The sequence below is a fragment of the Accipiter gentilis genome, chromosome 1, assembly GCF_929443795.1.
Source record: "Accipiter gentilis chromosome 1, bAccGen1.1, whole genome shotgun sequence".
Taxonomy (NCBI): domain Eukaryota; kingdom Metazoa; phylum Chordata; class Aves; order Accipitriformes; family Accipitridae; genus Astur; species Astur gentilis.
Window position 1 is genome coordinate 41,154,056 of NC_064880.1, and position 25,625 is coordinate 41,179,680.

The 25,625-nt window shown below is 41.8% G+C and overlaps 1 protein-coding gene across 2 annotated transcripts in view; it reads left to right on the plus strand.

Moving 5' to 3' along the window:
* The first annotated feature begins 4,454 nt into the window (after positions 1-4,454).
* Positions 4,455-25,625, plus strand: part of RALB (RAS like proto-oncogene B) — a 30,355-nt gene continuing 9,184 nt past the window's right edge. The window contains exons 1-3 of one of the 2 annotated variants that reach the window (XM_049804510.1): positions 4,455-4,644; positions 23,201-23,357; positions 24,421-24,629. In XM_049804510.1, the coding sequence (XP_049660467.1) occupies positions 23,244-23,357; positions 24,421-24,629 (323 nt within the window). In that variant the 5' untranslated portion in view covers positions 4,455-4,644; positions 23,201-23,243. Of the gene's footprint in view, positions 4,645-11,091; positions 11,311-23,200; positions 23,358-24,420; positions 24,630-25,625 lie in introns of those variants that run through there. The other variant, XM_049804518.1, reaches the window with a different exon arrangement.

Here is a 25,625-nt window from a genome sequence, read left to right on the forward strand (position 1 = left end):
CTGTATCTGAAATGGAAAGGTGATTTGACAGTGAACTTTATTTTAGTGTGGCGACTTCCTGCTGTTTGTAACAAAAACAAAGTGCATGATGTAGTCAAAATACCATGAAGTCCTACAAGGCCAAAACCACAGTCGTATTTCATTTACTATTGTTTGTTTCTGATATATTTTACTTTTCTGCTTTGTGGTTTCTGAACGCTGAAATTCATAAATCATGGCAAGGTCAGCATCATTCTCTTAAGTATACAAATAATTTGTATAATGCAGTTCTTGTTAGACTACCCACACCCAAAGAGAAAATAATCTTTCACTAACTTATTTTTATTTTAGAACAAACTCCGTTTGAGTGCACACTCTGTACATGTACCTCTTCTGATAAATTGTCTGAGCCTAGATTAACTCTGACAGCTGAGCTCTGCACATGCAAAAATGTTGTATTTTGAGAACAAAAAGGACATCACAGCATTCTAGATAATCCAATAGGTTTTTTTCTGTTTTCCCCAACTAGCTTTCTTCTGTTCTCCCCAGTTTTACACTAGCATTAATTTTTATCAAAAAACAGTTTAAAAAGTAGGATAAAAAATACAGTGGCTTTGGACTGAATAAATTAATAAAAATTTACAGGTCTGGTTATCTTCACTGAACCATTGCTGCACAGGTGCTACAAGGGACTGGCCATGTGTAACTTAAGAACTTCTTCAGAGAGGGACAAAACCTCCCTGCTGCTTTAACCTGTTCTTATGTTGCTGACTCAGCCTCAGTGCTGGAGATGTGGCAGGACCACTTCTTCCTCCACTTACCCCTGATTTCTCTGTAGTTATTACTGGCAACAGTTCCTGTCTCAGTCTCTTGTAAACTGAGGCTGGGGTAAAAGTTGTGAATCAGGTACCTGTCCTGCAGCTGTCCCTCATCAGCATTCAGGTATCAGCAGAGAAGAGAATCTGCTTCTTATTTCTGTTATTGCTAGAGATTGCAAATGACATCACTAAATCTGCAAAGACTGACTTCCTGGGTAGCACCGATTCCCTTGCAATTCAAGATCCTCCCTCTAAGTTTCTCATTAGTTTATATACCTTACTTTTGACCCCTGAGACTACTATTACATGCTCCCTGCAGGAATGGGGAATTCCTTCTGTTCACCATTTGCAGCCTGCTAAACCTTATATAAATTTTTCCTGAACTGGCTCCTTACCTTGCCCCTCCTGTAGTCACTTGTGTGGAAAAAAAATAGGCCAGAGATGCTATAAAACACTGTCTAAAAGGACACTGGCTGCTCAGATGGTGGTTTTACACAAACACTGTATTGGCAAAAGTGACAAACATGGAGGCCAAGGCAACTGCCAGTCCCATCTAGCATGAATTTATCAGAAAGAAGAGGGAGATAACAGTGTTAGCCTCTCTCCTCTCAGCAGTGATAGATATGGTAATCCAAGGGATTGGGTCAATAGATCCCACTAAGTTCACACAGCTCCCCTCTTCCATGCAGCACTTGAGCTAGGTTTGATGATCTACTACCCATCTTACTAGGAATGGGTCTACCACCATCTTTTCCATTTAATTCCTTATATACATCTCCTTGATTGTCAATTACTTCCACAATAAATAAAAAAAAAAGAAAAAAAAATTGAATAGAGCTCTATATCTGGGTTTTACATCTTTCCCCTTACTAGTTTCTAGAACTAATTTCAGCTAACTCTTATTTCAGCTAACCATCTTTCCAGAATACATCTCGACTTACAAAATAGAAGTGCTCAGAAGGGAAGTATGAGTCCTAATATTTGCAAAGAAAAAAATATTTGCGGCTCAGTCATCCTACCACACTTACTGTTGTTCCTGACTCTGGCAGTGACACACAGTGCCCTGTTACACTCCTAGTGGGCTAGAAACTAAATGCATCAAAAATACTGCCCCTATCTCTAAGAATTTGCAGTTTAAAATATTATGGCATGATAAAGCAACAGCTGGAGATAATTTTTTCCATCTCTACTGAAATCTTACTTGTTTAGAAAGTGAATGTTTATTGTCTGCAAAGCACTTAGAATAAAATAAATGCAACATAAATGACAATGAAAAGGAATTTTCTCCCCTAAATTGTTCTATAGAATTTTTCTTCCTAAAGAACTGAAGCAAAAATATATCTGTAACCATGGAGATTATACCAGGCAACATGCATAATAATTCAAAATGCGGCATCAGATAAACGTTCTTTGTCATGACTGGATTACTACAAAGAAGTCGGTTTCCCCTAAACAGTTTGCAGAAGCAGGATAGGTGTGGTTAATTTCTCAACCCTCTTTTTTGCAAGGGGGAAGGGGAATTTTCAGCACTCTGGTATGGGCAGCAGACTGATAATTCTGTTCTGTTTGAAAAGACCGAGCTTCCCAGGTTCTTGGTAGTTTCACCTCATAGATGTGATTTACTGAAAATACTTATCTTCTGTGAATAGTCACATCAGAGCAACTGGTCCCACCACATTGCCAGCACAACATAAAAGATGGCCATGGAGACATGTAGTTACAGAATAAACAGAAAACAGTCTAATTAATGTTTACTTGTTTGGTTTTGGAGGTTTTTTTAGGACTATATACAAATGCACAAGATCTGTCTTAAAAACAATTCATGCACAGTCCTAGAAATACCAAGATTTGGGTAATTTGAGTGTTAGCTATAAAACAACATTCGTTCACATTTGGCAATATTTCTTTCTCTGATTATTCCTTCTCTGCATGGATGGCATCAAACAGTAAATAGCTCTCAGCCTGCCAGGTTCTAATGCAGGATGAATATTGATGCGATTCTTGATCCGATACAATCTATAATGCAGAGAGGAAGAATTACTGCAATCAGGACCATTCCTAATAAACAAATCCAAAACGAGAAAGTCACTTTTCCACCTAAGGCATTAACTGTTTTGCAGTTGCTTGAGTTAGGAGGAGAAACTGATGATGAGGCAAGGATGATGTCAATCCTGATTACTTACAATGTAGAAAACTTGGTTTCCTTCAACTTGTGAGAAATTCAGAAGATATTTCCTTTTTATGCTGTCCTGAAGTATTCAGCTGTTTCTCAGAGCTACACACCCACTTTTTTCTGCCTCTGTAACTTCTTTTTTCCAATTCCTGGCATTTTTTGCCAACCCTGAAATTACAGATTATAGTAAATCTCTTTTGAAGTCCTCCTCCTCATTTTGTTTTGGCAATAGGCTATTGTTTCACCTGTCACTTTTATGAAGCTGGATTGCTTTTTTTTTCCTTTTTCCCATTTATTTTAAGTGACAGGCCTTTTTTATGCTCTCCCAACTTCAAAATACAATTTCACCCAGCCATCAATGGATAGAGGTAGAAGGTAATTAATTCTTTCCCTTTCTCTTCTGTGAGAGGCTACAAAGAGGCCCAATGTGAAAGCAGGAGTTAACACAGCTACTTAACCTATTACTTCTGTCCCAGAGGGTCTGAACCTCCAGAGATCAGTGGTAATAATGACTTCTATGGTTTCCCAAAGTGGGTGTTATCATGCAAAGCTCTGTTTTTCTAGAAGGAAGGATTTTACCCAACATATTCACTCTACCTTCAGTGTGTGTAATTTAAATAGGTCAACATTTAAATCCGGAAAAATTAACCAAATTAAAGCAGAGAGAAAAGGTATGCTTTCTTTGGTAACTGGCAAGACACTTATGCCTGACTGTGTGATTAGTAACATTAGAATTGGCCAGAGAGAATTTGGATCTGGGGACTGATAAAGATTTGAAGAAAGAATTGCAGTAAATATAGCAATAGCCATTTTCTTCCCGAGCAGTTAAAACTGCTCTGTGCTACACACACACGACAGCATTGCAGCACAAAGATTTAATAAAATAAAACGGCACCCTCAACACTTAACGAGGAGAACCAGGGACAGTTCCATTCCTTTGCCTTCTGACCTCAGAATTACCTATTTCTCCATCCATCAGTAGAATTTGCACTAAAATATGTGACGTATTTAAGACGGAGCCCTTCCTGACTTTCTCTGGGTCAAAACAGAGCCTGTAGGGTTTATGGGCTCAGCCTCCCAGCGGGGGTCCCTACAGGACTCTGGGGGGGAACCAACCTTACAGCAGCTCCCCACAGGCCCCTTCCCCTCACACACAGAAGCAGCACTGGGGTGGGCAGCCCTTTCCCGCCGCTCTTCGGCTGCTCCCGTAGCGCGACCGGAACCTTCGCAGCAGCCCGAAAACACCTCCGCACGCTCCGCCGACAACCGCTGTGCCCGGGACGTGCCCCCACTGTGGGCCACAGCCCCCACGGACACCCACAGCCCCCCCCGCTCCCTCTCCCCTCAGTGCCAACCGCCGCCGCCGCCACCGCCACCACTCGCGGCCCCACCCCCGCCCCCGCCTCCCAAGCCGATTGGCCCGAGAGCGCCACGTGACGGCCAGGAGGGCGGGAGGGCGGAGGAGGCGGTGGTGGCGAGGCGGGCGGGCGCGCGCTCGCTCGCGGGGAGCCGGGCCCGGCGGGAGCGGCGCCGACGAGGGCGGAAGTGCGCGGCGGGGGCGCGCGGGCGGCGGCACCCCAATGAGAGCGCGGGGGGCGGTGGCGGCGGCGGCGGTTAAAGCGGAGCCGGGCGCCGGGCTGGAGCCGCAGCGCGGAGCCGGGTCTTAGCCCCCAGGTGAGAGGGACGGACGTGCCTCGGAGCCACCCTGGGTCCCCCCCGTCGTCCCCCGCCCCGGGTTGTGGGGAACTCGGCTGTCCCGGCCCCGCTCCCTCCGTGAGGGTGAGGGGAGGCGGGAGCCTCCGGGTCGTGGCCGCGGCCTGAGCGGGCCTGGGCCCGCCGGCCGGGCGATGTGGCTGAGCCCCCTCCTTCCCGTTCCCCCTCGTCCTGTGGAGAGGCGAGGAGCGGGGGTGGGAGGTGGGGAGCGAGGCAGCCTCCTTCCTACCCGGTGTGTGGGGCGAGGAGAGCCCGGCGGCTTCCCCTGCCCCGGGACGCGGTTCCTCGGCCGCGGGGAAGGTGTGGGGGAAGCGGTGCCTCGCGTGTAGCTTGTGTCCCTCGGGCCTGCGTGGGAGCCGGAACGGGAGATGAGGCGCCGCTGCAGCCCCTCGCTCGTGGGTCTGGCTACTTCTGCGGCGTCTCGGTGGCGTTGGGGCTGAGGTGGAGTTAGCGGAGCTGGGTGATTGCTGCGGCTTGTATCTACAAGTGGGGCTCGGGGGAGGGGAAGGGTGAGGAGAAGCTGGCCTTGAGTCTTAGTTTCTCTGTGAATTCCTTCTGTGCAGGCTTCTCTGCCTTCCCGTTGCTGCCCTGGGATAAGTGATAACGTTTCATCTCTGCGAGCTAAACGGAGGGGCTGATGTGCTATTGGTCTCAGCTGATCCAGGAGTTTCTGGGGGATCTTGTCTTATCTGGCTGGGCTCTGTATGTGCTGCTCTTTATTCTCCCTACAGCCTAACCGGTGTATATCTTGTAGGAGGAGAAGGGTGGTGCCCGAGTGTGACCTTACCTGGAGAAGGGCAGGGAGAGAGGTGGTGAGACAGAGCAGCCCAGTCATGCTTCCTGAACAGCTGCTGAAGGCCTAACTCGGTCTTTCTGCTGGAGTCCTGTTGAATCAATTCAGATCCTAGAACAGGAGACTTAGTCTTGACTACCCTGGGTGTTTTTATGGGGGAGAGGGACCAGGGAGACTGTACCTGCACTAGGACCAGCCTTACCTCTTTCAGAGATTAAGTCTGCAGTTTGGGTAGTTTTTTGTTTGTTGAACTGTCCAAACGTTACTTGTGTGGTTTCCAAGATCCTTGTTTCTCTTGTGAGGGGGAGGGAAGTGCCTGTCTGTTCAAGGGCATCTTCAGAGCCATGATTTTCAGGAAAAGCTGTTTGGTTGGGTTTTTTTTAGGTGCCTTAAATTGTCCCCACACCCCGCTGCCCCAAACTGAAGTTATCAAAGCTGAGAGAAGGAAATAACAACTGGGAACCAGTCTTGTGGTTCTTGCAAGTGATTCGCTTGAAGGCTGAAAATAACTATTGTAGAGAATTTAATAGCAACAGCTCAATCTTACTTGGTAATAGCATCTTTACAGCTTATTCAGTTATAGCAGACTTGTTAAAAGTTTTATCTACAGCTTTAATCACTTCTGGCCCCTGTATATGGAACTTAGATTTTTGCTTATGATCAGATGATACCAATTTACCACGGTAAAAGTTTTTGCATTTACTTCCTGTATTAAATATTTTAAGAAATAGAGAAGTTTTCATACTATTCCTGTAAATAAGTTTCCTATATTAGATTTTCAGTAGTAAATTGTTGTACGCATCTTCTGGAGTAGGCCAACTTGATTTTGTTTTGCATGCCTGGAGAAAAGTGAAGCTGACCTATTTTCACTGGGGTTATGTATATGCTGCAGAAGAATGTCTAGTTTAAAGATTTAGCTGGAGTGCTTTACAAAAACTCTTAACTGAAAGCTTAATTTGACCAGACAATACCTTTTCTAAGTTGCCCTTTAAAACTCTCAAACTTGCCTCTAATTGTCAGTGCAGTGGTACTGGATATCTGAGTAGAAGAGCAGTTGAGACACTTTGATCAAATTTAGGCAGTAATGATGGGACACTGCCCAGACAACTTGGATGTGTATGCTGAAATCCTGGGTGATATATAGGTCCTGTGATCTAATGCTGCTTTCAGGCTTTAAGTTTTTTTTCATCTGCAACTTAACTAATTAAGCACCAAATGTTATTTGACCAAATGCTGGAAAAAATGGCTTGCTTCTCAGGCAGGCATTGTGGTCCAGGCTTCACAAGCAACAGAAGTGTCCTGTGAACAGAGCAGAAGTGGCCAAGTGATGTTGCAGAACAAGCTGTAACATCATGATCTGGGACTCGGGTTGATAGTTTGTTCTTGTCCTGTTGCTTTCTAAACTATGTTCACTTTCCATGCAGTGGATACTGGCACATAACTTGATAATTTCTTATTAACTAGATTCAAACTCCATGTGACTGATTAAGTGACTTGCTTTCTATTACACAATGAATTCATCTGAATTAGCGGCCTCTCAGCAGAGGTACTGAAGGAGCCTGTTTCTCATGACAGATGGGCAGTAAGCACTCATGGGAATGCAAGTGCATAGCAGTATTAAGACGAACAAACAGTGCCTAAGGTCACTAGATGTCTTGTGCCTGGAGCAAAAAACTCGGGATGGGAGTAGTGGTCTCTGGGGGTTTGAGTGAAAAGCGGTGGCTGGGAAGGCCACAGAAGTAGATAAATATGGGTGCTTGCTGCTTTTCACACCCTGTGTGCCTGACTTCAAGTAACTTTTGCATGATTGACTTACAAAAGATGCTGATCCTGATTATCAGCCAGGTTGGATAGCAACTATATTCTCAAACTCTTCTTCTGTCTTGACTTGGAAGTAGTCTCCTGCTGATAAAAACCTTCAGTTCTTTAGGTTTGTTTTCTTCACCCACCTTCTACCCCTATGTCTCTGGCAACTATTCTGCACCACCATTGAGCAGTGGTGATAAGGTTCCATTGCTTTTTACCTGCTACTGTGTGGAGTGGCAAGGTCAGAAACAGGCTTGGCTGTTTCACTCTTCTAGCAGTAATAATCAATTTTGTGACTTTTGTTCTATGATACAGTTAATACCTGCCTCTTGATAAGAGGCTATGGAACAGATATTTAAAAAGTATTTGTTAATAGCTGCCAAAGAGCAATCATTTTGTTGGTAGCTCCTTTTAGCCCATTAAACAGGACTAAGCAACTTTCATCCATGCCTGCCCCAGAAATATCAAGTTGTCTTGTCATTTAAACAAGATAAGTCTATATAACTCATGCTTTGTCTCTTTGTGTTCTTCCAAATACTGCTTTAATAGTAATATTAGAGGATCTGTTTTGTCTCTTGTGCTTGAGATGTGCAAATGTGGTTTTTAAGACCTGTCAAAATGAGAGTCATGAAGTCATGTAATATGAGAATGTTATTTAGGCTGCTGTGTAAGTAGCTAATTGAATCTTTAAGGTGACAAAGTGCTTGCTTAGAACAGTCACTTTCAACTGTTTTATGAGACCCTGAGCCCATAGCCTTCCTAATACTTGCCGAAGTGGCTGAGAAAGGAGCAAATAATGGTTGATTATGGGAATGAGACTTAACAGAAATGCAGTCCTGACTAGGAATCTTTGCAGGATCACAAGTCAAAGACCAAAAAAATCAGTCCTGGATTATAAGTGGTTGTTAAAGCCTTAATCCTGTCAACGGTTACTTTGTGAATTAGTGTTGCTGTCAGTTGATGTGATCAGTATGAAATATTTCAGGCCACTAGAAGTGTAACAAACCTGGAGGTTTTAATATGTTCTTCTTAAATTTGGAATGTGGCAGAATGAACCTGAAGTCCAAGTGTAGAACTGGGAAGCTGAGAACATGCGGAGTTATCCAGGTGCTGAGAACATGCGGAGTTATCCAGGTGCTGTTATTTCTCTGGTTTCTAACTCTCTATATGTGTCTTACCTGTAGTGAAAAAGATCATTCTTCAGAAGAGTACTGGAGACCTAGACTTAGCCCCAGCTTTGGGCATGGTTTTGTTCATGTAGATGGACATGTTAAAGAATGTTTCTAATTTAGATTTAATATTGATAATGGGGGTTTTTGCAAGCTAGTGGCTTAAATCATGGGTTTAACCAAAAAATCCTACCTTACAGATAAGAATATTATAGAGTACTGCATTACAGGATAATATTCAAAACATGACAAAGGACTTCAAAAGTTTAATTGTAGGAGCTACCTGAACTCTGGACTCCATGTTGCAGAACACTAAAGTGGCTTTTTTTCAAAGAGTTTGTAAGGTTAGTGCTACCCTGCTTAGCAGGGCACTGTCTTGGGCACCACTCTAAAGCAGACATTTAACAAGTAAAGTGTTTTTTAGATCAAGCTGCATGTCAGTTGCCTCAGCTTTCCAGAGAAGAGGTGATTTTTGCTAATTGGGGAAGCTGCTCCCTGGTTCGAATGAACTAATTCTCAAGTATGTAGTGATTTCTGATACAGCCTTTCTACTTAAACTGCTGCTGCAGTAAGAAACTCCTCCCCATGATGGTACTCTTCTGCTACTTGGTGTTCTTGGTGTACTGTGAGATCCCATTTTGGGTAGGTGAGGAATTCTCATTAGTGTAGTCACCAAGAAGTCTCACTGACTGACTTTTATGGCAGCCTTCTGCTTTTATCTACCATATCATGAAACAGGCTAGCCAAGCAATTTAAGGAAATGGTCTTCCAGAAGGCAGAAATGTGTGCTTGTAACTGGTGCTATTTCTCATTCTACTTTCTCATTTTCAAAACATGTTTTAGGAAGCAATTTAATTTTTTAAACAATTCTGCAAGCTCACTGAGAATTTATGTTGAAGTTTTGCCTTATAAGGCAAACTAAAACCAAGGTAGGCTTTATGGGTTTAATCTGTTCTGAAGCTATAATGGAAAGAAACTAATTAAAAAAATATTATTAGACATAAGTAGGCTGATCAGTGGTGATACTGTGCTTCTTTATCTGCATTTAGTTTGTAAAACCAGGATCAAGCAGTGATCTTGTCCAATGTCCCTTTCCTTAGGTATGTCCAATGTCCCTGTCTTCCAATAGTAGCTATGATCTGATCAGCATGCCTCCTATTATACTCTTGTAAATAAATATTAGTTAAGGTTTCTACTTAAGTGTTAGTCATGAAAGACTTGCTGTAAGTTGTTTTTTTTTAGGTCTGCCGTCCTACTTGTGCAAGTTGTCAAATAGGCCTTTCACTTCCAAAGACTCCCCTGGTCAAATAAGATTTGTAGTAACTGTGTTGCTGGGGCACAGACTTGAATTGTAGAGTTGCTGAGGCTGGAAGACACTTCTGGAGACTGTCTAGTCCAGCCCTCTTGCTGACTCTGCTAATCCTGACCCATAAACTGGCTTGTCATCTGTTGCTAGGTAGAGGTTCATGCATACCTGCTTTTCTCATGGGAAGGACAACTCTCCTGCTTTGCCTTCCTGGCCTGTCTGTCCTAAAGAGCCTGTAGCCATCTACTGCAGCACTCTTAACTGAGAGCTATCCTAGCTCATGTCTGTGATTGCAGTGAGGTTATGACCCCTGCAGCTACACACAGACCCCCAGCATCTCCTGTTTGTTCCCTGTGCTGCATGCATTGGTGTACAGAAGCACCCTGTTGTGCTGATTTCCCAGGAAAGGCATGAGAACTATGAGAAGCTGGCTGTGTATTAGAATAGTAGTGGTTTATTCTGATAATGTGCTCTGTGGAGGGAGGGAGTGTCTCAAAGAGCACACAAGGATAAAGGTATAGTTTATATTCTGCATTGGTTCTGTATTTTCATGTGACCTGTCACTTGCTAGGTCTTAAAGGGAAGTGTCCTGAACTAAATGTGTTCTAATTTCTCTGTGTTGAAGTCAAGTGGTTCCCAGTTAAGTCTGCCACCCAAAACCAGAGTTATCTATCAACCAGTGTGTTATACTGTGCCACTCTTCCTTTTACAGCACTCTGCAGGCTCTGTGGTTGGAGAGCATGTGTTTGGCTGTAAATGCTTTTATAGTGGTAGGCAGAGCATTCTCTTCGAGGGAGAGTGAGGATAACACTTCTCCCATAAGGGAAACTCTCCACAGCTTTTTAGTTTTATTAACTTTATACTTACAGTAGGGATACTGAAGTTGCATGTGACCCCTGTACTGGTGTAATAATCCAGTTTTGATTTAAAAATAGAAATACTGCTTTTGGCTTTAATATAAAGTATATGAATACAGTAAACTAGAAAACTACATGCCTTTTTGTTATTAAAAACATCTGTTCTTAGTCCAGTAGAAAGGTAGCTTCTTGTATGTGCAGAACACCTTGTATGGTATTCACTTTTCCTGATTGGGGAAACTGGAGTGAAGAAGTCTGTTTAAAGGTGGCTTAATGCAGCAGCTGAATTATGGATAACTAGTAGTTATCTGAAGTACTAGATGTCACTATTGCTGCTTTGTGTGATGCAATGTGGCAGTACATCCCCTCCGCTGACAGGAAATGAAACTTCTCCAAGCGGGGTGGGGGGGGGGGGGGGGAGGGAGAAATAACAAAAACAACAAACCCTGGAGGCCGCAGGTTGAGAATTGAACTGACCAATCGAGGTGTGCCAGGTACACTGAAGTGACCTTTTGGCCAATAGGGATTAAAATGACCACAGGTCAGATTTGAAAAGGGTGTAAATGGGGTCCCGCCGGAGGACATTTTGGGAAAGTCAGTCCTCCTTGGAGCAGTCGGTCTGCAGTTGGGGACTCCCCCTTGAGTTGGGATGCTGCCCAAGGTAACTCCTGCAGGTTGAGAGCCCTTATCTTTTAGGTGAGTGATATGTGCATTTTGAGTCATCATTTTAAAACTTAAGAGTTCTTAAATTGGCTGTGTAGTACTGATTCCTCTGACATCATTGAGCCTGTGGTTTACAAATGTTACTGGAGTTCTAGCTAAGTTTTTACTGAAGAATAAATGTGAGTTTTTAACACCTGTTGGATTTAATTGTGTGTGTCTCTAACATGCAAATGCATTGATTGAAAGATGGGGAAAAGGTTCAGTGCTTGGCACTTTTGTGGTGTGCCTGACTGAGGGAGCTTAGTGACTCATGGTATACATCTGTAAACCCTTCAGTTAGGTGCTTAAAATAGTGGAATTACCTTCAGAGGCTACAGGGAGATGATTCCCCAGTGCCCCTGGGGAGGTGAGACTCCATAACTCAGAAAAGGGGTTTATTACTTGCCTACCTCCATCAAATGCAAGCACAACAGGGGCTTACATTTCCCCAAATGGAGATGTGAATATGAGCTGTTAACTTCTGTTTAGGAGCAAGGAATATAATTGTACGGGCAGACATACAAGACAGTTGCTTCTGCTGGTAGTACCCAAGCCAAACCAAATAGTGTTTGGTCTTCTACTTTATCCCAGTTCACTGGGGAAACTGGAGACAGCATGATCTAGTGAGATCCATCTTCTGGGGGAGCAGTGGTAGCAGCTTGTGACCTGTCTGTCTGCAGGGTCTTGTGCCATATTTGCAAGACCGGTGGGCTAGCTCTTACAGCTCAAGCATTGGGGAAGGATGAGGGGAGGAGACTTGGCTGGGTAACATTTCGTGAGAGCTGAAGAATTAAATCCTGCAACTCTGTAGCATGCTTATGGCTGAATTGGTATTTGTTAAAATTTGCTAGATCAATGTTAGTGGCAACTTCTTTGTTGATTATACAGCTGTAGGTTATCCACTGAAATAACTGAAACCATGTTGTAATCTTGTACTGCTGTAGGATTTGAATCTTGGGTTATTCTGAACTTGTGTGCCACTTAAGACATTGCCTAAGCAGAGATATTTGACTTTTCTGTTGTATTTGTTATACTCCCAGAGATCAGATAAAAAATCAGTATTAGATTAACCATCTGAAGCATGTTCTTATCTCTTGGCAGTGGTTTGGTAGACTTGGTGTATGCTGTGTGTCACAGATGAGCATGCTTGTGCATGGATGAGATTTCAAAGGAAGCATAGTTGAAATATGCTTTGCAAGTCAATGGAAATGAGGCTGTTGTATGACTCAGTTGCCCAAGTGTCAGTTTTCTGGTATAAGCCTAATTGACTAGTGTGAGAAATGGTGTCATAATTCACCTGAAGTAATTAGGCAGCTAGACAGTTATACCATAGTGACAAACTCTTGGCATAGTAATACTGATTAATGGTATTAACTCAGCCTTTGTGTTTGTAGAAGACTTCTACCAGGTTTCCTAGCAAGTTCTTGCTAGGGTAGAGTGGTGTGGTAGATCCTTCTCTTCTGTAGTCTGTCTGCAATGTGTCTTCTGGGCATTAGTACTAGACCTGGAGGCTTTCTGAGAATACTTGGAGAGGTCTGGCTAGGTATCTCCCTACAGAAGAAGTGTTTTCAGCTGTAATGGCACTAGTCTTATGACTGCCACTTCAGGTAACACTATCTTGTTGAAATAAGGAATATATTCTGCTTGGTGCTATGTACAATCTGCTAGTTGCTCTGCAGTGAGTAATATGGAAAATGGGATGGTGGTTTCTAATTTTTTTCCCCATAAAACTATATAACTATGATGCTTCTGTGTGCTACCTGTGAAACAATGAGGCAATTTTAATATCTGTATTCCATTGATCTGTAACTACCTCTAAATACTAAACCTTTTGTGCTGGAGTTTAGGGGGACTGTGATGGACTGGGACCTTCCCTGAGGTACCTCACCTCTCAAGAGAAACTTCACTTTAGGGTGGTGTTGCATGCCCCCGTTGTGGGGGTGAGTAATGTTTGTGAGCCTGATGTACCTGCCACCTCTTCTGGTGAAGAGAAGTGACCCTACTAGTTAGGGAAGGGAAGCAGCATGTTTTGTGCTTATCTAGTTCATCACTGTTGACATGGGGACAGATACCTGTGTGACAGGATGCTACAATAACATAGCAGAGCTGGTGGGTTGTACCCAATGAAGCAAGAAGTGTGCAAGGCTACTATTAGAATCTAAAAGGACAGGTATAATATTAAAACTGCAGTTCTACCATACTGTTAATATCAGAGGTGCACACCAAAGGCTTTTGACATTTTCTACAGTTGAAGACCAGAACGGGTAAGAAATGTACAAAACATGGCCCCAGTTGCTGCACAGCTTCTGTGGACTTAAAAGGACACTTTCACTTTGATTAGTTCAGAGTGCAAAAGTGAATGGAGTAACCCAACTCTAAAAGGCAGAGTATTCTATAGACACTGCTTTAAGTTGTTTTTCAAAGGTTCTCAAGTGTGGTAGCCTCTTAATCCTCAAAGATGCCTGTTGTGCAAATTCCTTACTGTTCTCACTGGCAGTGTTGTGGGGACCAAACTGCTCAGGTACTTATCAGGAGGGATAATTCTAGATCTCTCTGCCTTGCTGCTCTTATCTCTTCCTTGTGTGTTCATCAGTGTCATTGGAGCTGATGCTGCATGCAAGACAGAAATTCAGGCTTCCAAATAGTGATGATCTCCTGAAGGCACGGAGGCACAGTATCATGTTAGGTCTCTCTGTACCTTGGTAGAGTCACGAATTGCACTTTCTGACACCGTAGCAGCATGAATACAAACTGAGTAATGTTACAGTTGACCTGTTAACACAGATTTTTATGGTACTCTCCCTAGAAAAGTTGATGCATGCTGGAGTATTAGCAGTTTTCCCACTATTATGTTGTCTCTGTTTCTTCTGATCACCACTTGGATCTATGAGGAATCCTGTAGAGGAAACTGCCAGTTCATCTCCTTCCTCCACGAGGAAGTCTGGGTAGAGATGACTTGCCTCGTGACTGTGGGGGTAGAGCACTCTGTACACTATTTTCATGCATCATATCCTAGAGAAGTTGACCTTGCGAATAGTATCGTTCAGTAGATAAAGTGGAACAGCAGTGGAGAAGACCATTAGCTTCTGTTCTTGCAGGTGTTTGCAATGCTTTGTATGCATTCAATATGTGTGAATTTAGTACAGACATACCTGGATTAGTTTCTAAGAACTGCTTACATAGGTGACTAGCAGATTGCAGTTGTACAAATGCATTACTGCACAACCAGGTAGCTGCATTTCCACTTACTGGGCTCAACTTTCAGATAAGCTGTGTGTTTTCTTTAAGCAGGAATCAACTTGATATCACAGCATAGTCTTAGCTTGGTAGTAAATTGGAAAGGCTTTTGTGTAACTCTCTCCTCTTATTATAATAGTGTCTTTAATGCTGCCTTCCATGATTCCTCCCTCTGTTGTTGAATGGTCTGTGTATTCATAAAGACTAAGGGGAAAAAACAGGCACTGTTTTATTGGGCTGGGAAATGGAGATGCCTACCTAAACACTCTGTGCCTGTGACAAAAATAGAATAGTTATAATGAAATGGGCATTTTTTACAGATCTGTGTAAGACTAAAATGAAGTACCAGATATAAGGCTTTCATTCTACTGTCTATATTCGAGCTCTAATTAACATGACTTACGAGGCTTTATGGACCGTGTGTGGCTGCAGTACTGTGTTGGGATGCCTACATGCAATGATAATCTCTTGATACAGTTGTTACCTGGCTGATAAGAGTATTAACTTTGTCATGACCTTTGCGACCTTATTTAGTCAAACGTTGATATAAGTGATTTCTTTTCTTTGGTGCTACAGTACCTCAAAAGTACTGTTTAAGGGCAGTTGTTTCTCTTTTTCACTTAGCCACTGACCGGAAACAAGTTACTTGGTTATTTCCCTTCTACTCCAAGGGAATTCTAAAAAAAAAAATAAAAATATATATCCCAGATATTTAAGTGCCTTAGGAACAGGGATATGTATTTGCCTGTATTTCAGTTCAGCGTAAGATATGACTTTAGTTTAAAGGGTTGCTTTAAACTGCTAATCTGCTGATGCTCAGACTGAGTCCTTACTGTGACTAAATCTTTGAAGGTTGCATTCAAGCCTTGCTGCAGACTTGGATGGGATTTAGTTCCAGTTTTCCTTGGGCATCAAGCTTATTCTAAGCAAGGTGATTTTTTTTTTTACCTTGAAAACACTGCTAACATGTAAAATATTGTCTATTTGTAAAGAATAATCTAGAATGGTCCTCTACCGAATGATGTGAGAGGGCATATATTAAAATTTTTTTTCTAGTAAGTAAATGCCTGATTTCTGAGCTATAATGATGCATCTCTGAAAACTCATAGGCAAAGTTGGGCTCTGCTTGGCAAGGATGGTAGGGGGGAATGTGCTGAATATAAACAGGTATTTCATAGTTAAAATAGATCACTATTCTGGTGATCCAGATCTGAAGATAGCTTTAAAAGGTGGAGTTGTCCAAGGCTAGCTATAACCTGTTGCTAGACTTTGTAGGTTGCTAGGGTAATGATCAGTTAAAGTAGCAAGGCATCTGGGAGTCTCCTGTTCTTCACGGTCTTAATCTACATAACTGCATATGTCAGAAAAATACTGGAAATCTTTTTATAGTAAGTCCACTCTTCTACAGATCACTTGACCTTAGTAAACAATTTTAATCTAAGTGGAGAGCTGAAGATGACTTTTCACTATTCCACACATTTGCATGCAAAGTAAGATATGGTATGAAGACTTAGGATCACTAGTAGGGATTCTTAATCGGCTGGCATCCAGTGGCTAGATGTCTGATGCTATTGATAGTGTTAGAATATTTTAGTGTGATTTCTGGGTCCCAATGTGGAATGCTTGCTTTGTCATGCATGCATGCAGGGAGGATTCCTGAAAATAAGTACATTAAAAATACTGCTTTTATACTGCTTATGGTATGTTCCAGATGAGCAAGTCTTAGGGACTCTTCTGCAGTACAAGTTCATCATGCAGGCTGCAGTCTTTCTTCTGGAAGCTAACACTCCACTCAGATTAATTTGAAATACAATTCCTGAATTAAAACTGTTCCTCAACTTGTGCTCATCCTTTCCCCGGACTTGCAGGAGATGGGGAATAATCATGGTCTGGCTTTAGGTTCTGGTTTAACCTTAAACTGCTACAATGCTGTGAATTTGCTTGTCTTGGGCTTGCTTCTTGTGTCTGTTAACTATCAGTATATGTACAGCTGCTGCTAGACAGTAGCTGTGACAGCCAGTGTCTTTAAATGTACATACAATTCTGGTTTTTTGGGTGGGATTAGTAATTAATTCTGATTGAAACTAGTGTAATGTAAGCTTGTAACTTTCAGTGTATCAAGTAAATAATGTATTAATCTGCAGATTTTCCTGTAACATTTAGGGGTATGGCTGCTGTCACTTCTAACAAGGATCCAGCCTATAAAGAGTATATCTGTCACACATACAGAGTAAGGTAGTTCCTTGCCCTAAATTCTTACTTTTCCTCCTGATGTTATAAAGTATTAAGTTTTCCAAATCTATTTCTAGTTTCCTGTTCAGCGCCCTTATCTTTGCAACTGCAAGTCTACTAACAGATCTTGCACAGAGAGAAAATGCCTGATTACCAAAAGCAAATATCAGGCTTGGGTTTCACTCCAGTGCTCAGTCCAGACACTGTAGCAGGGTGTTGGCTGCACCAGCACACTTGTCTAAGGAGCGTAATGTGAACAGGATCAGGGAACTTCCCAGTTTCTGCATCAATATAGGCAACCTTATTGGCTGCTATAGTTCTATCTTCTTTGGCTGCAGTTGTACAAACTGTTTTACTTCCCTCACATTGGCACTGAGGCACGTGGCATTGCTGATGTGACTAGCAGACCCAGTCAGACACACACACTGCACAGCTCTGCTACAGGAGAAGATGGGCTTCAACAGCTGGGGCAAGGGAGAGGGGCCTAAGGGAGAGGATAGTGGTAGCAGCATTGGACGGTATAAATGGGGGCTGTGAAACCGCTGCTCCAACCTGCTCTGCAAGACATCTCAAGCTGAATGAATTCCTTGATCTGATTAAGCATGGCCCAGAAAAATCTATAACCACAACTGAGAAGGTAGAAACACCCAGCAGTACATGGGAAAGGATACAAAGACATCCCAAGCAGGAATTTCTGCCAAACACATAATCTCTGTTTAGCTTGAAAACCGGTAACTGGAGTCATGCCAAGAGGTAAGATATTAGCACAGCAAAAGAAGATAGTAGCATTTTTATTTTTAGCCTGCATATCCTAAAATTTTCAGTAGCATTAAATATGTCACTTAATCTCAAATGAACTGTTTTTTTATAGTTGAATTACCAGTTGGAGCATTTACAGTCCATTGCAAGCTAATGGAATTTCAGTACTTAAATATTTTCTGGATAACCTCAGAACAGCTGAGGAGCTCTTACAGTTCATAGCTCAGTGAGATTGTTAATTAGTTTTGTGATCCAGGGAATTTCTGTGACTGCATTCTTGTGGGCATATCACAGAACCAAACACCTCAAAGCCTCTAATTCATTTTCTGATAAATGAGGATCGCTAAAATAATGTTGCAAAACCTTGTCCTTTTGGTGCTTGTTTTTGATGACATCATATTTTAGTCTTTAATAGGTTGAATACTCAGATTTTCCTTTAAAAGTAGATATCTGAAGGGTTTAACAAAGCCCCTCTGTCAAGCTATTGGACTAAGGGTTTCTAGAATCCTGCTTTAAAATCCAAAGAATGGCTGCTTTCAGTGGCAGGATAGCAATGAAAAGAAATGTCCAAAGATATCAGCTGCACAGTGAGAAAACAAGGGCTGATCTCAGCAGTTTTGAGCTTAGAGCTTTATTTCAGTTTTAAATCTCAAACTGAATTGGAAGAACTAGAAGCAATTCCAATTAAAGCCTTTGGAGGAGTCTAGAATTTTTTTATTATAGTAACAGAATATTTGTGGGAAAACAGGTAGACTTAGTGAAGTTTCTAATGTTTTTTTTTCTTCTATGTATCTGTGTGGGCTGTAGCAAAATGGGTTGCTTTCTTGTGAAATGACAAGTGCTTTTTCCTTTCTTTAAGTGACTGTACAACTGTGGAGTCTTAATGCAGGTGAAGTAAAAAGGGATGTAAAAGTGCAATCTGGTTTGAAATACATGTAGTTATTTGGTAATGGTCTCTGAATCTTGGCATTAGGTAAACCAGTCCTGTTTGTTAACAATGTTCTGACCAGTTCAACTCTTTAGGCTGATGAGAGGATGGATAAATAGCAAACTGATGCTTAAATTTGGAGTTTATGAAGCTGTTTATAAACAAATGCCTTGAAGGGCTCAGTTTCAAGGGACCAGCCAAGAATGACACAATATTGTGCAGGTTTCTTCTACAGCAGGAGGCCTTAGTTAACCTGGAGAAGTTAGAATCTAAACATGTAAAACAAGGGAAGGCTGAAATAGTTGGTGAGCTTAGGGTTAGATTTCTTGTATTGAGGGTGGCATGGTTTCATTAGTCCTGTGGCCAAGTACAGATCTTCAGAAGTCTAAATCAAAACGGCGTTTTAGTAACTACTGTGGTGGTTTGATTTGTAGATCTTGCTGTGCTTCATGTGGCCAGCCTGTCTGCTGGTGTAACCTTCGTTTCTTGGTCTGAAGAGCATCTTTCACTAGCACCACAAAGCTCCTATTGTGCATATGGCTTTGTGTAACCTATTATAAAACAAATCCAGAGTTATCAAGTCAATGGCTTAATCTTATCTTTTAAAGCAGATGAAGCAAGTAATTACTTCTAATTTCTTAAAGATGAAAGACTGCCTGAAAAAGTTTATGCTCTGACCTGGGCTCTGCATATCACTTTATTGTGAAGCAGGATGAAACTTCTGTAACCAGAATAACCTTCCCTAAAAAATCTTTCAGAAGTTCTTTCCTTTTTTTAATGGCTTATGACACTTAACACATGAAGTTCAATGTGGTATCATTAAACCTGAGGGTAAAAATGACAGATTGAAATTAAACAGGGTGACTGCCATTGACTGGATTGCTTCTCTTTGTGTCAGAGGAGGGTAAATATTGTTGTTTGGGTACAGTTTGCTGTCCAGCAAGTAAAGAGCAATATGGGAGAGAAGGAAATACTTATCACAGAATTAGGTGACTTGTCTGGACACTTATTCAGAGCATGCTCTTCACAGATGTAGTAAGAGTCTTGGCCTTAAATTTACATTTCCTTAAACTGAAGGAAATTGAGTAATGATTTAGAAGCAACTGCAGTCATCACAGGTTCTTATAGACACTCCTAGTTTTTTGAGAGGTGCTTGGATTTCTCAAGACTTCCTTTTCTGTAAGGAACAGATGAGTTAATGTCTGTCTTGACTGCCTCAGGGATGCTTAATCACAGAATGGGATGAAAATTCATCCTTGCCTATTCAGAGATGACTGGGGAGAGAGCTTCCACTTGTTAATTGATTATTTTTTTTAACCCCAAGGAACTGTTAGATGGGAGCTTTGAACCATGGTGCGTAAACTGTTTCTTGGGCTGCAGAGGTAGAAATGCAAGTAAACAAACAGTTGGCTCCAGTGACTTCTCTTGTTTTATTAGAATATTCCTATCAAAATCTCACCATGCCCCTTTCTGAACCAGTGATGTGCTATTAGCCTGTTTTATAAACACTGGTACTTCTGCACTGATACTGCCTGTGTCAATCCTGTGCCACACTGCTTCAGCCTTGCTTTGTTCTGTACTGCTTGGCTATTCTGGGGCTGGAGGGGACCATGCTCCCTCTGTTGCCACCAAAGAAGAGATGCCTTGTGTGAAGCTTGAGGGATTTCACTGAGGACATACAACATAGGGGTTGTGTTGTGAGCAGACTCCTGCATTCAGTGTTCATGTAGTGTTGATACTCTAAAAGATTCAAGTGGCACTTGTAACAGTTTCGCAGGGAAGGTCAAGTACCTTGGCCATTAAGAGCTGGGCTGGCTTTAGATGCAATCAAACTGAAATTGTACGCTATTGGATGGGTTTTGTTTAATATTATACTTTGGTTACAAGTCGGATAATACTGTAAGGCTGACCTTGCACTTTCTACTGGCTGGTGTTGAGGTAGGATGGAGAAGGAAGGATTTAAATTTTCTTTCCACTTACCTCTGATGAGCTTATACTGAATCAAGTTAGTCAGTATTTTACCTACAAGGCAGCTATTCCCTTAATATGACCAGATAAAGATGTGGTATCTGTATTGACAGGGAAGGAGTTGCTATCTTCTCTCTTGGCTGTTAGTAAAATAATGTTGCATAGCATAGTGGACTTAGTGGTGCTGCCTATTAAGTTGCCCTAAGTTTGTGTTGTCAGAAAACTTAACTTGAAAGCTTTGTGTTAGATAATACAGTAGTTACAGCAACCTTAGGATGCTTGTTAAAGGACTACTCAAAGGTTAGAACTGGTCACAATTACAACTGCAAAGTTGCTGAAGGTCACTTGGCTTTTCCAGAAAGCAGCTTATCTACTACTGTCAAAGCCAGACTACTGTTGAAGTAGGACAAAATAAACTTCTCTACAACTTAAGACCAAGCTGTGTTATTACTGGAACACTTGAAGTCCCCAAACTATCACATTTTATAGTCAATCTGTAGCTCTTATGCCTTGGATGTCTATGTCCAAGCAAGCTGAATTCTAGTTTGTCATATGTAGAACATGTGGACCATAAGCAAAGAAAGCCTTTCGGCAACAACTTCTGGAGTTCAGATGCTACTTCTGTTTTCTCCCAATTTTTCTACACTTGTCTGGCAGGGAGCTGTGTTCTCTCCTCCCCTGCCCTCCCCCCCCCCCCCCCCCCCCCCCCCCCCCCCTTTGCCTTTCTGGACTAAGAACTACAAATCAAGCTTGCAATCCTCTTCTAGTTTGAAATCTCTGGACTAATAGCTGAATTCACTGTTCCCTACACAAATATGTGTTTGCGCTGTACAGAGAGAATCTCTGAGAAGTTGTCACATCCCATTTCTGTACTAAGGAGTGTTGTGGATGAGGGAGCTGATATAGAAGATTACCAGAGGAAAATATCTGTCTTTGCTTACCAGTGTTTATCGCAGAATGAACACTTAAAGATGATTAATTTGCATTACTGTACTATGTGTGTGTAGCAAACAGGTGTAACTAAAATACTCTGCATGGAAAAATACTACTGCTCAGATGTTAGAAAATGCTGTCCTGAGGGCAATTCTTGATTTTTGGCATGTTTGTTCTTGTATGCAGTAGTCAATGAGAACTTAGTCTGTTGCTTTTCAGAACATCAGGTCATGACAAAGGGGAAAAAAGTTCACCATCAGTGTACCCCAGGGCAGGTTGCCCAGACTGGTCCTGGAGTTGTCAACCTCAAAATGCAGGGCACAAACTGGATTGCTTGGAGCAAACTGCTTTAAGGGAGAGGTTCGGACTGGACAACATCCAAAGGTCCTTTCCTTTCCAGGCTAAATAATCCTATGGTGTATTTGTAGGTTGATGGTGCCTTAATCTCTGGTTAATTTTGTTTTGGGCAGCTAGTTATCCTGAAGGTTTTTCCCAATAGAGTACTCTAACTTCTACTGTAGGCCTTATATTTCCATCCAGTAGAACTTGGTGTGGTGTGGCAGTTCCAGTGTCTTTCTGGAGTAATCATATCCAGGTGGATTTGAGACTCCTGCTAGGCCTGTTGCTTCTGTGCTTCTGGAATAATTGGTGCTGCTATAAATCAAGGCTGGTATAGCTGCGTTCCGTAACAGTGTTTCCCAAATGGTCTGCTGTTCTCCTTGCAGTGCTCTGCCAGGATATGAACAGCTGGGGCCCTTTGTTGTGCTGTGGGGACACAAATGTTGCTGTCCTAGTATCTCCCTTATAGCCATGATGTATCTGGAACACATGTTTTTTCTGTGTGGGAATCTGGACTGGTGGCACATCTTTCTGTATCAGTCACTTCTGCTTTTGTCTGCAATGTGCTCTTCTCAGAGCTGCTGCTCTGTGCTAATCTGAGTGTGGTGGCTGATGCTTGTTTTTCACTACTGTGTCCAGCTACTCTTAAAAAAAAAAAAAAAAACCACTGCTTTTTTAAGAGGTCTTCAGCACTTAATTACTTGGTTTGTGTAACATGCAAACAAAGGCTTGTTAACTAGTACTTGTTTACTGAAGCTTGCTCCTTCATGGCTTTGCAACATCAGAAGAATAGGAACTGAGTCTTTCTTGCAATAAAGCAGGATTTTATCTTTTTTTCCCCGAAAGCAAATTAGATGTACAGCATCAAAAGGCAGGAAGAAAATAAAATAAATGTTAATGACATGTCATAAGACTTCCTGCTGGAAGCTTTTACAATTTGTTCCCCTCAGAATTTACTGTGTAACTCTGCTTTTTTCATAGCCTACATAGAGAGGAGATCAAAAGTCATCTTTCTACCTATAAGCAGATCTAAGCTATAGCTCTGCTTCCATGTTGAAACTAAGCTGCATCAACATTAAAGAAATATTTTAGAAAGGTGTAAAGCATTAAAAAAAGAACAATAAAACCCACTTAATTTCATGTTGTTTGAGACAGTGGTATTTTTCTTTGGAAACTGCTCTAGATAGCAGTCATGTAGGATGGGCTTACAAATAAGAACAGCTTGTTCAGCTAGTAGCTACTTTGAGAAACCTTTGGCACTTTTATTAATGGTACTGTTGTCACAAATAGGAGGTATTTGTTCTAGTACTTCATTCCTGCTTGTACTTTAGACATCAGTGACATGGTTTGCTTCCCAGTGCATTGAAATGGCTCATTCTTCAGGCTTGTTGGGCAGGGTTTTAATCTGATCTTTCAGCACTAGTGAGATGTGTTACTTGCATGCTACCATGATGTCATGGATGGTGACTGTGATTCTTCTCTCTGCAGATCTAATTGGTTGCCTGGCACTTCATCTGTGGTGAGCAGGACAATGGCTGCCAGCAAAAGCAAGAACCAGAGTTCCTTGGCCCTCCATAAAGTAATTATGGTTGGCAGTGGAGGTGTGGGGAAATCTGCACTCACTCTTCAATTTATGTATGATGAGGTAAGTAGCTTTGGTTCAGCTTTTCTAAAGCACCAATGGATACAGCTTACTAAATATTTCTAGTGGGATGGGGAAAGTAAATGTAAGTAGCAAAAGACCTGATGACCTGACTGGCAGAAGTATGTAGCAATCTGGGAAGGGTGCCCTCTGGGAACAACTTTGGCTAACGGTGACAAAATTGATGCTTATTAGTGAAAGAACTGTTAGCAGTTCTGTTACCAGTTGGCATTGAACTTTGCTTTTGTTGCAGTTTCTTTTAGTCCAGTGAAGTTTGAAGTCAGAAGTAAGCATTCTAGCTCATTCTGAGCAGGATGATGAAGTAGGCATGTTCATAGCATAAATTATTCTGTACTGGTAAATCTTCTGACAATCCAGACTACTATGTAAAGGAATACATGATCCTGTAATTCAGAAGTTAGTATTTATAGCCTGTCCACACATACTACAGTGATGTGAGTATCTGAACAGGTGATAGCCATTAATGAAGACCAGCCAGCTTAATCAGGCTTATGGCCAGCCTTTTGTTGTACTTTGAGGCTGAGAGAAAGGTGGTTGAAATGTAAGGAGCCTATGTTGGATGTGTGCTGTCAGCACAGAACCACAAGTTGAACTGGCAGTGGCTTTGTGGGTCTGATCAATATTGAATGGACTAAAGTATGTGCCTTTAATTGTGGAGCAGGTATGCTGTCATCTACGCCTGTTGAAGCTTCAGATGCCTGTACCTGAAGTACACTCAATGCTTTTTCTTGAAGTGGGAGATCTAGATAATGCCACCAAGTTGCTGATAGCTTATATTGTATCTTTGTCCCTTAAAGTGTGCTGAAATTGCTGAACAGTTTCATGTAGCCAGACAGTTTCTCTTGACTGGACAGACTGGCTCGATGTATTAAGTGCTTAAATAATCTGCTTTTTATAGTAAAACTAAAAAAACTGGTGGAACTTAGCTGACTGAATTATGAGAAGGGTTTGAGAATTTAAATGTCACTGAAGTGAAAGAGAATGGATATGGACAAATACTGAGACCATTTGACAGTAATTCTAAACACTAATCCCTTATCTTCAGTTTGTAGAAGACTATGAACCTACCAAGGCTGACAGCTACAGAAAGAAAGTAGTTCTGGATGGTGAAGAAGTTCAGATAGACATTCTGGACACAGCAGGACAGGAGGATTATGCAGCTATCAGAGATAACTATTTCCGCAGTGGGGAAGGGTTTCTTCTAGTCTTCTCGATAACAGAGCATGAATCCTTCACAGCAACAGCAGAGTTTCGGTAAGTAGTTTCTCTCCCAGGCAGGGGGAGATAATCTGGTTCGTCTGTTGCTCTGACAACTCTTCTTAAAAGCTACAGCTCTTTATCCTTTGTCTGTTATCATTTGGTCAATAAAAGTGGCATCCCAATCATTTTTGCTCTCAGTAACTAGTAACTTAAACCACAGTATCCAGTCTCTGGCTGTAGTTGTCTTCATGCCTGCAACTTATGAGTATATTATGCTAGCAGCAACTTCAGGCAAGTATCAGATTCTTGGACTCCTAAAACATGCATATTCAAGCCAATTTTCAGTCTTTGTGGATGTGAAGTTTAATTATCTCAGAGCAGTACTTCTGGAATTAAGTCTGCCTTTTGGCCAGGTTTCAGACACTGTATTGCTTACTGCTAGAAGCAGGTGCTCTAAGGAAAGGAAGGATTAACCTCCACTCTCAGGTATGGATTGGTGCCAAACAAGGGTTGGCAGCCAAGCAGTACTATTGTAGGTAGATGTATTCCTAGAAAGACACACAGTAATAGTAAATGCTTCCATTTTTCTTCTTGGGATTAGGAGTTCTAATTTAAAAATCAGTACCAGACTGAGCACAGAAACTGCTTTTGTAGTGTAAAAGAAAAACAAGGGGTTTAAACCATTGTTCTGTTCTTGGAACTCATGTAGCCAGGTTCTTCAGGGCAAATGTTCTAACTGTTATTTGATAATAGCTGTTGCCTTGGTGTAGAAGGTAATCCAGAGGTTCCCTAGGACAGCTGTACAGCTTGAAGTAAAACTTCCCAAAATATAGGGAAAGTGTTAGGAGTTCCTAATGTTTGCTAGAATAAAAGCTATCAGTCTGGCTTATGTTAATTTTGCTTCAGTGGTACAAGGTTAACATACTAATTGGTAATGGAAGTGCTGGTGCTAAGGTAGACACCTATTTCTAGGGTTTTCTTAAAGCTATGGCAAACTCCCCTCACACTCTAGGACTTTAGTCCAGGTTCTTAATGTATTATACTGTTCAA